Source organism: Myotis myotis, unplaced genomic scaffold, assembly GCF_014108235.1.
Source record: "Myotis myotis isolate mMyoMyo1 unplaced genomic scaffold, mMyoMyo1.p scaffold_m19_p_17, whole genome shotgun sequence".
Lineage (NCBI taxonomy): Eukaryota > Metazoa > Chordata > Mammalia > Chiroptera > Vespertilionidae > Myotis > Myotis myotis.
Window position 1 is genome coordinate 30,773,423 of NW_023416321.1, and position 12,060 is coordinate 30,785,482.

General features: G+C 36.3%; 1 protein-coding gene across 17 annotated transcripts in view; it reads right to left on the reverse strand.

The window, feature by feature from the left end:
- NF1 (neurofibromin 1) overlaps positions 1 to 12,060 on the reverse strand; it is a 240,759-nt gene that overhangs the window by 25,910 nt on the left and 202,789 nt on the right. For all 17 annotated transcript variants that reach the window (XR_004972868.1, XM_036340624.1, XM_036340626.1 and 14 more), the window contains 10 exons: positions 10,796 to 10,998; positions 9,173 to 9,366; positions 8,114 to 8,254; positions 7,680 to 7,959; positions 7,030 to 7,244; positions 6,728 to 6,789; positions 6,478 to 6,592; positions 5,845 to 5,946; positions 3,312 to 3,452; positions 1,604 to 1,730 (listed from right to left, as the gene is read on the reverse strand). Coding sequence is in view for 16 of the 17 variants with exons in the window: in XM_036340624.1 (XP_036196517.1) it covers positions 1,604 to 1,730; positions 3,312 to 3,452; positions 5,845 to 5,946; positions 6,478 to 6,592; positions 6,728 to 6,789; positions 7,030 to 7,244; positions 7,680 to 7,959; positions 8,114 to 8,254; positions 9,173 to 9,366; positions 10,796 to 10,998 (1,580 nt within the window). In the remaining variant the exon portion in view is untranslated. The remainder of the gene's footprint in view (positions 1 to 1,603; positions 1,731 to 3,311; positions 3,453 to 5,844; positions 5,947 to 6,477; positions 6,593 to 6,727; positions 6,790 to 7,029; positions 7,245 to 7,679; positions 7,960 to 8,113; positions 8,255 to 9,172; positions 9,367 to 10,795; positions 10,999 to 12,060) is intronic.

The window sequence follows — 12,060 nt, forward strand, 5'->3', positions numbered from 1 at the left end:
ATCTGATAATCTTTTAGAAGTACAGAATAAGCAAGCACTCTATCAGCCCCACTGCAATCCCTCTTCTTGGAATCCTGTAGTAAGTGCAGTATTTTTTGAGTACTCCTTATTCACCTTAGAGATTAAAACTGTCAATATTTTTTGCAGTGGTGAAATCAAATATGGGGTGGGGCAAAAGTAGGTTTAAAAGTAGGTTAAAGTAAGTTCCAGTTGTTCACATGGATAATACCATAATCAATAAATAATAATATAGGAATAAACTCTGTTTTCATATTCACAATTGTAAACCTACTTTTGCCTCACCCTGTATGCACATTCAAAGTTGTGGGTATATGTGTTATATTAGGTAAAAACTACCTCCATGATCCCTCCCTCAAGCTTAAAATCATTTAAGTTGATATAAAACTACTAGAATAGAGGCCCGGTGCATGAAATTCATGCACTTGGGGGGGGGTGTCCATGGGAGGGGGTCCCTAAGCCTGGCCTGTGCCCTCTCTCAGTCCGGGAGCCCTTGGGGGATGTCTGACTGATGGATTAGGCCTGCAGGGAGCAGGCCTAAGCCGTCAGTTGGACATCCTTAGTGCGGCTGTGGAGACAGGAGAGGCTCCTGCCACCACCCCACCGCTGTGCTCACCAGCCGTGAGCCTGGCTCAGGGCTTCTGGCTGAGCAGTGCTTCCCCTGTGGGAGCGCACTGACCACCAGGGGGCAGCTTCTGCATTGAGAATCTGCCCCCTGATGGTCAGTGCAAACCCCCTGGTAGTCAGTGCACATCATAGAAAGTGGTTGAGTGGCCTTAGCATATCCTTAGCATATTACACTTTGATTGGTTGAATGGCCAAATGAGTGACTGGCCACTTAGCATATTAGGTTTTTATTATATAGGAGAGACTCAAGCTCTACCATGAGTCTCTATTGTGGCCAAATCCAAAACTGCTTAAAATCACTGGTTCATGCCAACTCTTCATTCCAGTTCTTCCTTTTCACTGACTTTGCCTCTGACTCACCATTATATGATGTCCCTGTTAACTGCCATCTCTGGCCATGACTGTCCCGTGTTAATTAACCAACGCTAACATGCAGTGAAGTCAGCAGTGGGCAGTCAAGCCAAATTAGGGAGGGATGGCTGATCACTGCTATAGCAATCTAGACATTTGGAGGGGTGAAGGTAGAGTACCAAAAAGGTGATATAATAATGGGGCTGATCAACAATAAATAAGAAACAAGTTAAAGAAAATCTGTGACCAAATCACTAAGATGTTATTTTAATAACATGTTAGAAAATGTTATTTATTTGCAGTCTGTCTTATTTTGATAATCAAAAAGATATATAAGTAGTGTTAACTAATAATACAGATATTAGAAGGTTTAGTACTTAAGAATTTTATAAAAATCAACTTTTGCTTTATTAAAGAAATCTGGTATTGGATGGGAAATTAGGCTCCATTAAAAACATATATTAAATAGAACATAATTCAATAAAGCAGATAAAATTTGCATTTATAATAAGACACATGAGCCAAATTATTTCAAGCAATCAATTATTTTAAGTACTTTTGAATTCTTGATACCATTTCATAAATATTCTGACACAAGCCCCTCTACCTTTTAAAAGGTGTCCAACCAGTGCGAAGTTAAAATTAGAGTTGAAATTGAGTCCAACAAAATGATCCATTTGTTTGCAGTGCCATTCCAGAGGATTCCGGATTGCCATAAATACTTCCTCCGGACTCTATTAAAGATAATAGTGAGATGGTTGATGGATTCACACAGGAACTTTCCTTAAAGGACCACTTACTGGTTCAACAGCTATAACAAGATAAACAGTCCTTTCAAGCTGAAAGAAATCATTTTTAAGACTACTGAAAACCACAGAACATTAAGGTACTATAAATTAATTAGTGCAAGAAAGGCAATCATATAAATAATAAGATGATGAAAGATGAAATGCAAACTAAATGACTGTCAGTTTACATCTTTGTGACTTTTTAAAAACTATAATTTTTGTTGCTTTAAATAAGATTACCATTGTATGGGCTTTTTGTGTATCTGGCATTCTGTGTACCATGGTGACAGAAAATTCATGACAAAGATGAGAGTTCACTCACTGCCTACAATATACAATGCCAGAAGCATTATTACAATTATGTTGAAACCTTAAAGCAATCCTATGCAGTAAGGTTATTAGCTCCCTTTTACAGATTTATGCATTTATTCATTCTTTTACTTATCAAAAACGTACTGTGTGGTTTTGATGTGCCAGGCAGAGTTCTAGGTTCTGCAGGTAACTAAACAGACAAAAACGACTCACCCTGGTGGACTTTACATTCTAGGGGGGAAAATGAGGAAACTGAAACTCTAAAACAGTATGCAATGTGCCCAGGGTAATAGTGTTTCCTAAAGTGTGGTTCACTTTAAAGTCACTGAGGATGCTTGTTTAAAGGTGGAAGGTACTGGATCCCACCTCTGAATCATGGGAAGTGGTTAAACCCCAGGAATTTGCCTTTTTAATTTTTTTTTTTTAAAGAACCCCAATAAGCCTGGATGGCGTGGCTTAGTGGTTGAGCATTGACCTATGAACCAGAAGGTCATGGTTTGATTCCTGGTCAGGGCACATGCCCAGGTTGCAGGCTCAATCCCCAATAAGGGGCATGCAGGAGGCAGCCAATCAATGCACTGATGTTTCTATCTCTCTGGCTCTCTGTAACCAATAAAAATATATTAAAAAAAATTAAAAAGATCCCCAGTGGTTTCTTTATGCATAAAGATTTTTGAAAGCAAACAACTGAAGTGTTTAGAGTCATGTTCAGGTCTGTCTAGATTTTGATCTCAAAGAAACAAAAGCATGAGTATATAAAATATATGTAGTGAGGTGTTTAGAGCAGCACTGAACATATGCATCATCTCACATATTCACCCGCCCCTCCCTTTTTGGTGAGAACATTCAACTTTTACTCTCTCAGCAAATTTCAATTACACGTGAAATGGGGGATGGAGAATGCTAACCTTTACCTTAGGGTTATAAAAATTAGCCTGACATGGTAGCTATTATTACTACTAAGTATTATTTATCCCTATTCTGTTTACTAGTGTTGAGCGAGTACTGTTTTCTACTATTTTTATTCAGAAAGTATGCAGTGAAGTTTAACTATTTTTAATGAGTTGGTAAGGAACTGTTCTCGCAATAAGTTACATTATAGAAATTCATTTTTAAGTTAGGGACCTCTTCTGATTTTAAAAGGATAATAATAATGATGAACGAAGGAGTTCTAAATGTGCATAATCTAGGAATCCCAATAGAAGGCTTCCTTACCTTGTCATTGAATATCCGGAGACTGTCTAAGGTGTGCAGGTTTTGTTCAAGAAGTGCGGTGCCTGCTGAATACAAGTTGACCTCATCGAGCTGCAGCACGGCCACAGCTACCCAAAAGAGGGCTTTGTGCAGAGGGGAGTCCTGGCCAAGGAGACACGTGCAGGTTAGTAACATGAACCACAAAACAGTCTCATTCAACACACTTCAGTACAAGAACAAAGCATGTTATCCCCAAATCATAGGGTTCTTTCTTTTATTAGTATGTGACTCTGGGCATGTTTTTTTTTCTGGGGAAGGTAAATATATGAGAAAGCTCTTTATCTATTCTCTGTATGTAACCAGACACTGAGAACCTTAGCATCTCCTTGGATTTCTTCCCACACTCTGGTTCCAAATCCAGTCAATAAGTTTTTTAAAAAAATATATTTTTATTGATTTCAGAGAGGAAGGGAGAGGGAAAGAGAGATAGAAACATCAATGATGAGAGAGAATCATTGATTGGCTGCCTCCTGCACACCCCACACTGGGGATCGAACCCAAAAGCTAGGCATGTGCCCTTGACTGGAATCGAACCTGGGACCCTTCAGTCCATAGGCTGATGCTCTATCTACTGAGCCAAACCAGCTAGGGCAACAAGTTTTACTGATTTTTCCAAACTAATCTCTTTTGCATCTGCTTATGGCTAATGACACTATTCCATGCCAACCTTCTTCATCTAAATGTGGATTCTTTTTACCTCCAGTTTCTCCATGCTCCCATCTGCTCTGCACTCTACTATCAAATGACCCTTCTAGGTCCTGCTTTTGTCATATTACCTATTTGCTTGAAAACATGGGTACATTTCCAAACTCCTTCCTGAAGAACGCTGAATGTTAGTTTAGTTCTATCTTTACAACCTCCTTTGTCACTATTTTCCTGAACAGTTTCTCCATAACAAATAGAATGGTCTACCTACCATCCCTCCACTGATCTAGCACCTATACAATCCTACTGCTATCACTCCCTTTCTCCACACTAAATCCTACCTATCTCCCTCTTTAACTTTTGTTCAGATTCTACCTTTTCAATTTTCTTGTCACTCTTACCAGTATTAACAGTCTCTTGATGCTCTGAAATAAAAATATTTATTTTGGGAACCCTTATTTAGTAGTGTGGTATATAGGGCAATACATGTACAGCCTTAGATTAGAATCATGGTTCTTTCTTTTATTAGTATGTGACTCTGGACAAGTTACTTAGCCCCTTTGACTCTCATTTTTACTTGTGAGATGATGAAGAAGAGAGAAACATCCTATATAATAATCCTATATAATAAAAGGGTAATATGCAAACTGACCCTAACAGCAGAATGACTGGTCACTATGACACACACTGACCACCAGGGGGCAGACGCTCAATGTAGGAGCTGCCCCCTGGTGGTCAGTGTGCTCCCACAGGGGTAGCTCTGCTCAGCCACAAGTCAGGCTGACGGCAGCCAGCACAGCGTCAGTGGTGGGAGCCTCTCCCACCTCCTCAGCAGTGCTAAGGATGTCCGACTGCAGCTTAGGCTTGCTCCCCCCGCTGGTAAGTGGACATCCCACGAGGGCTCCCGGGCTGCCAGAGGGATGTTTGACTGCCAGCTTAGGCCCAGTCCCCTGGGGAGTGGGCCTAAGCCAGCAGGTGGTCATCCCCCGAGGGGTCTCAGACTGCGAGAGGGCACAGGCCGGGCTGAGGGACCTACACCCCCCCCCCCGCCCCCATGCACAAATTTTTGTGCACCGGGCCTCTAGTCTTATATAATTTAGGACTAGAATGCTCATGTAAGTCAAGACCAGGAGCATATAAGTATTTTTCTGTAATCTATTTCAAGTCTAGCATATGTTGGTACTCAAGTCACAAAATTCTACAAAACTTTAGAGTTGGAAGATAAACAATGCCATTATCTAGTCTCGTTTACTTATTTTACCAATGTGCAAACATGATGGCCAGATATGTTAAATGACTTGGTTGAGATCACAAAGCTGAGATGAGCTCAGACCATCCTAAAACAGTGGCCACTCCATTTTATTCCTTTTAAATATCATCTTCTTGATAATCAGGTATACTTCACTCAGCTTTACATTTCTCCACAATAATAACCACGAACTAACATACTATGTATTTTGCTTACTTTGTTTATCTATCCACTCTACTCCCACTCACCCTAGAATGTAAGTTCCATGAGGGCAGGGAACTTTATTGGCTTTGTTCAGTATTATGTCTCTAGCATCTAAAACAGTACTTGGCATATAGCAGATACGTTATCAATACTTATTAGATAAAACACTTAAGAATATATACCTATTTTTCCTTTAGCACTGATGAGACAAAACACAAGCATTTGAGAACATAATCTTCATACTTATTCTTCCTCTAATGTAAATATTTCAAATAACGACTTTAACTATAACTTTTTCTTTATAGCTACATTTCCCAACCCACCTATTTTTGTGAACTATTTGAAAGAAAAGATTTAACACCAGTACCCAAAATGAATGCACTCATTTTCTATTACCTTATTAAGAAGTGGTTGTAATTTGGTTAGTGCTATTACTGTAGCTTCTATCAGAACTTGACTGTTGTAAGTATCAGGTCCTTTTAAGCAACTCTCAAGTGCCTTTTAGGGAAACAGAATTCTTTATTTTACTTTCATTAAAATAAAACATTAACTCTTAAACCGAATCTCAGAATCAGTTCAAGAACAATTTCTTATTTAATAAATGACAGATTATTCCCAATGCTATAGTGATCTAGGTAAGCTTAATGCACATTTGACTTTTATTTTTTAATATTTCTATATTATATTCTAATAAAGAAATCAGACATTATTATAATTATTACAAATTAAATAATTTTATATAAGACTGCAGTTTTACCATATAGTTAAAGTCTTTGAAAACTGATAAAATATTAAGAGTATCTTCTTAGCAAAAGAAACAATACTTATTTTCTTTTTAAGACATCTTTTTTTGGAGAAGGTTTCTTCATTTTAAAGAATTACAATGAAGAAAATAAAACTCATTGTTTAAAGATTCAATAAGCAACATACAACACATCTTATTAAATTCAAATTTAATGTCCTTTAGAAAAATGCAAGATTTGCTTTACAACTTGGGAACCACCAATACTGAGGAGGGGGGAGAGGTACCTTGCTGAGAATACGGATAATCTGCTTTATCTGTCCATGAGCCACTCGTTTGCTGATGCAGCCAAAGACAACAAGAGCCCTTGGTTGAAGGGATGGATTATACTGAAATGCAAATCTGCAATTAAAAAATCCGAAGAGCTAATGAAAACTTTTATTTTTATACACAATAAATAATTAAAATATTGATTATGAAGCATTAGCTATCTTTTTGAAAATACACACACTTTTACAACTTATATTTGAGACATACCTTTGAGCTAGTTCTGTCCACTGGTCTAGCCACTTGCATGTTGGAATATCTCTCATACATGCCTAAAAGAAAGGATACTCTGAATATATTTATGCACATAACTGTTTTTAGAAACATTTAGATGTTTATTGTAATGTCATCAAGTAAATAATATATGTTACCAATAAACATATTCCATAAAAGTGTTTTTATTTAAGTAGTAAGTGCAAAGCAAAAGAAACCATATTTCTTCTATAAAGAAATAGTACGAGTGGGTTAAAAAAGGGACCTAACTCAGTTCCTTATCATTTTGGGTTATATACCTCCATGATCTCCAGCAATGCCTCTGTGACTGTTTCCAAGGATGTCAAAGCAAAAGTCTCCCTCTCGTAGGAGCCAGGAGAGAATGACCTGTCCCGGTAACTGGAGCGGAAGGCGATGACAGCGGCAGACTTGACTTTGCTGATGCCAAACAGCAAGTAAAATTTGGGCAATGAGAACTCTGTCAAACTAAGTCTCAAAACTTGCTTGGTCTCTTCTGTAAAAGGAAAAATAAATAAGAAAAGACTTTAAAGACACTAAGTTTTAAATTTCAAATGCCATGCTTCATTTTGAATTTAGAAAATCTGAATATCATGTCAAAATTACATAACCATGCTCCCTAAACCAACCCTCTAGAAACATTATTTTAATTGTCATGGCTTTAGTGCCAGCAATGCAACACTGTCAATTGGTGCTGAGTCTTTAGCTTGTGTGGCAGCTACAAGAGTCTACATGGCAAATAAGCAGAGAAAAATCTTTGCTATAGCTTGATATGGCATGGAATTAATTTAATCTTTGAATGAGCAGCGTAAATTAAGAGTTTTGCATTAAGGCACCATAATAAACAATAATATAGATAATCTATGTCAATCAGGTGGTGTAAAATGGAGACAGGAGCTGGTGAAACACAAATTACCATCCTGGAACTTACCACTAAAATGAAGCTGTGTACAGGTACATAGAGAGTGAATGATATTAATGACCAATCCATGTGTGGAAGCTCTAAGGGAGAGTGGCCCCGTGGCCACTAGGAAAGTAACCACGTGGAAGAGGTAGGGGAGATGAGCTGCTACGTCCAGGGAGTTGTTGAAGGACAGCATCAGCATGTAGCGTGCTAGAATAGCAATATCGTCCCACATGAGATGTTGTTCTAAAGTAGGAGTTGGAGATAAGCATGTCTTATCAATTATTTTGCACATCCTTCCAATAACCTGTAAGGAAGCAGAATTTTAAAAACAGGGGCTAAACAAAGTTTTATCACTAAACACTTTCAGTTTAACTAGTTACAAACAAACAAAACATTCTGATGACAAAAAGAGATACATTATGCCATATGTATTACCAAAGGAAACGAAAAGTGATTACCTTGCTTGAAACCAATTTCACGTTTCCAGAAGCCAGAGCTACAGCAGTATCTGCCATGACCTCAGCTTTTATTGATCCCAAGCCACCTGTCGCACTGGTTTTGATGAAACTGTCCAGTACAACATCAAGGAGATCTGTGATCTAGTGGAAGAGGGTAAAAATAATTTTTTAGCCATGCTACCATCTTAATTTTTAATTTAAAAATACTTCAAAAAATACTTCAAAGAGCAGCCTGAACATGAAAATTCCCTTTTTATCAGAGCCCTCGAAAATATTAGGTTTTATATAGAGATCTGTCAGTAAGTGTACTTTATCATAAAATACCCAGAAAAGGATGAAGATATTCACTTCATTCCTTCAGAAATTAAGAAACTAGAATTCAAAAATTTTAAATCTCTCTATATTATTATTACTTGCAAAGCATCTCTGTTCTCTTCTGAGACAATGTATGATCAATATAAAATGTAATTATTTTAAAATATAGGAAGTGACATCAAGCACAGGGATGTTCTATAGGGCTATAGAACTGGTTCCAAGGTCACTTAAAATTATTCAGAGGATTCAGAGCATTGTTTGAGTAAGGGTATAGCTTCCTTAAGTGATTCCTTTGAAGAAATTACATGCATAATTCTTGACCGATAAGAAATAAAATGTTACATTATATTCTATATTTTAATACTGGTGCTCTATGCTAGAACTATAAATAAAAGCAGTTGTCCCATCATCAAGAAACATTCACTGACACCAATGGTATGTAAGCTAATAGAGTATATCATAAAGCTCTATTTACTAACAGCAACATTTTTATAGTTAAATTGTATAGAATTATGCCATGGAGAAGAGTGCTAAAATAACTCGTTTTTCTTTGGCTCTGAGACATGCATTAGACATTTATAGTTTTGAACCAGAACAAGAAGTTAGTGGGTGTCTGTATGCTTTTTGATAGAAGGGACTGTTTTTTCTACAGCTATACCTAGAACAGTGCTTTGCATAAATTGGGTACCAAATATTTGCACAAAGAAGGTAGGTACCAGATAAATGTTTAAGCAAACTCAATACCTGCCCAAGGCTCCCCCATATTTTTGCTTGAATAGATGGATACATCTGTTTCTCATTTATGGTCATTGTTATCAGCTTATCAAGAATAGCAGTGACTCTTTGTCGTTTGGCATCATCATTGTGCTTACAAAATCGAACAAGATTTGACAGCCATGGAGTCATGTATTCTAAACAAAGATGTTTCAATTCAATACCTGGGGGGAGAAATATGCTATTAGCATAGTTGGTCAATGAAAAGTAAATAAAAAATTATTTTAATTAATAATATTTTAAATTATTTTAAAATACAGGATTTGGGGGTATAGGGGTAAAAGGTAAAAGATAATGTACACTTATATGTACAACTCCTCCACAAAAACTTAAAACTTGTGAAAAGATGTAAAAATAGTACAAAAATTCCTTTATATACTTCATGTAAAATCCCCCACTTTTTTATTGTGGTAAATATATGTGACATAAAATTTACCATTTTTAAGTGTATACAGTTCAGGGTACACTTATGCAGTAAGTGCATTCACACTGTTATACAACCATCATCACCATCCATCTCCAGAATTTTTTCATCTTCCCAAACTGAAATTCTGTACTCATACATTTTTTATGGCTTCATATTATTCCATTACATGGAGATCCAACAATTTAATCAGTCCTTTATTGTTTGTACTTTCAAGTAAAATTTATAAAAATTTAAAATTTGACCTCATTTTTAACCCTCAAATCTCATAAAATTTTAACTGGATTGCCCTCAATTTGTAATAATCTGGGAAGAATTATTCATTCAGGAACACAGTATGCCTGTTCACTCAAATCTCTTCATATATTAATATTTCTCAATAAAGCTTTACACTTTTCTTGTTTTATCTTACACATTTTCTTTTTAGGGTTACCTTCCTACATTCATTATTATAAAAAAAAATAGTGGCCTGATTTTGATGAATTGTCAAAGCTCTCAATTGTCCAATGCAGAACAATCAAGAAATGTGTTTAAATGCAGAAAAACAGGTCTTATGTATTATGGAGAAAGAAAGGGGAAAAATGTCAGTAAGTAAGCTGTGAGAACAGCAACATTTATACTACTGCAGGATATGAAGATCGACAGATGTGAAGAGTAGGTGCTAAATCCATGAGACTTATTGAAGCCAAGTCAGGAGTTGACCCTGGACCTGAATTATATGCACTGCACTCTCCAGGAACTGTACATGAACAACAATTCATAATTCAAAGTCAAGCTGAAGAAAAGAGAAAATATTTCCCTAAATCAAGGAGACAATGTAGATGTTTTACTAATTTGGAATAATCTAAGTAGAGAAATGCTGAAGCTAATTAAACTGAAGCATGTTGAGAAAAATACTTTGTGAGTGGGTTCAGAGGCATGTAAGGTATCAAAACTTTGCCACCTTGATTTACTGCCAAGATTTTAGTGGATCTGTCAGTGTGGTATGCCACAAAGTCCTTTCAGAGTGCCTTCAGTTACAGAGTACCACAAGTGAAAAATTAAAAGAGGTAAAGAGGTAAAAACAAAATCAATTAGAGATTTCACTGGTAACTCCTGAAATGAAAGCGTTTTCTTTGAATTTTCTTAGAATTATTGTTAACACATTAAAGGAAATGATCATTACTTACTAGATTTGCTAAATCCAGAAATACACTCTTCCAAAAATTCTAAGGTGAGGTGTGGCTCATTGGCTGCTAGCGTCTTACTAATGGAGACAATAAAGAGGGTGTTGTTGGCAGGGATACATAAACCTGATGTCTCTAGTAACTGGCCCTCGATTTTTAAATTAAAGGTACAGGTTAAGGCACACAGAAGATTATAGGCAGCTGACCTAGGAGAAAACACAGATGAATTTGTTTTAAAAATTATTTTTTTTTATAATTCCAAAATTTTTTCATAACATACAACTTGTGATTTTATTACAAAGCATAATCAACTATTTTTTAAATTTATGATCAATTAGAGTTGTTATGATTCTAGAGTAAAATACCCCTTGATCACTCAGGGATTTTCTTTTTAAAGGAATAGTTTTTTTAAATTTATTTTTATTTTTTAAATTTTAAATCTTTATTGTTTAAAGTATTACATAGGTCCTCCTTTTTCCCCATTAACCTCTTCCAGCCTGTTCCCATACCCTCCACCCTAAGGCCCTCACCATCCCACTGTCTGTGTCCATGGGTTATGCACATATGCATACAAATTCACTGGTTGATCTCTTCCCACCCGCCCCTTCCCCTGCCTTCCCAAAGGGAAATTCTTGACATAACCAGAAGAGCACTCTGAGGCTCCTAAGACAAGTGAGGATAAGGCCTTCCTAAAAGACATCTCACTGAGACGTAAAAGATGAGTGGTTTATGATTAACAGAAATAAAGAGTAAGGCATACTGCATATTCAGTGAAGCTGAAACTCAAATTATGGTTCCTCCTCCTGCTAGATCCAATTATAATGCAGATCATAAGAAGGCAAATGAAATGGCCCCTCATTATATTAAAATGTTAAAATCTTTAATTGGCATCTACTGAATCTCTTCCTGGGTGTCCTACAAGTTATACTACAATTTTTTTTTTAACATAATCAAGTCCCCCTCTATTCTTCCATGAACCCCTTCCACATAACTATTAAAAATAAAAAACAAACAAAAAGCTTAATATATATATATATATATATATATCCAGATTTCATTAGAACAAAAAATTCCTTTATAAATGTCTGAAAATAGATTTAAACAATTTAGGAGACAGCTCAAAAAACTCAGATTCATTTTTAAATTTTAATTTTTCTCTCCTATAGAGCAAAAGAAATGGTTTGATTGCTCAGTAATTTTCAGGTTTTCCTTGCCTCTGAACTTCCATCATACTAATATATTTATGCAATAGACACAGAGGGAGGAAA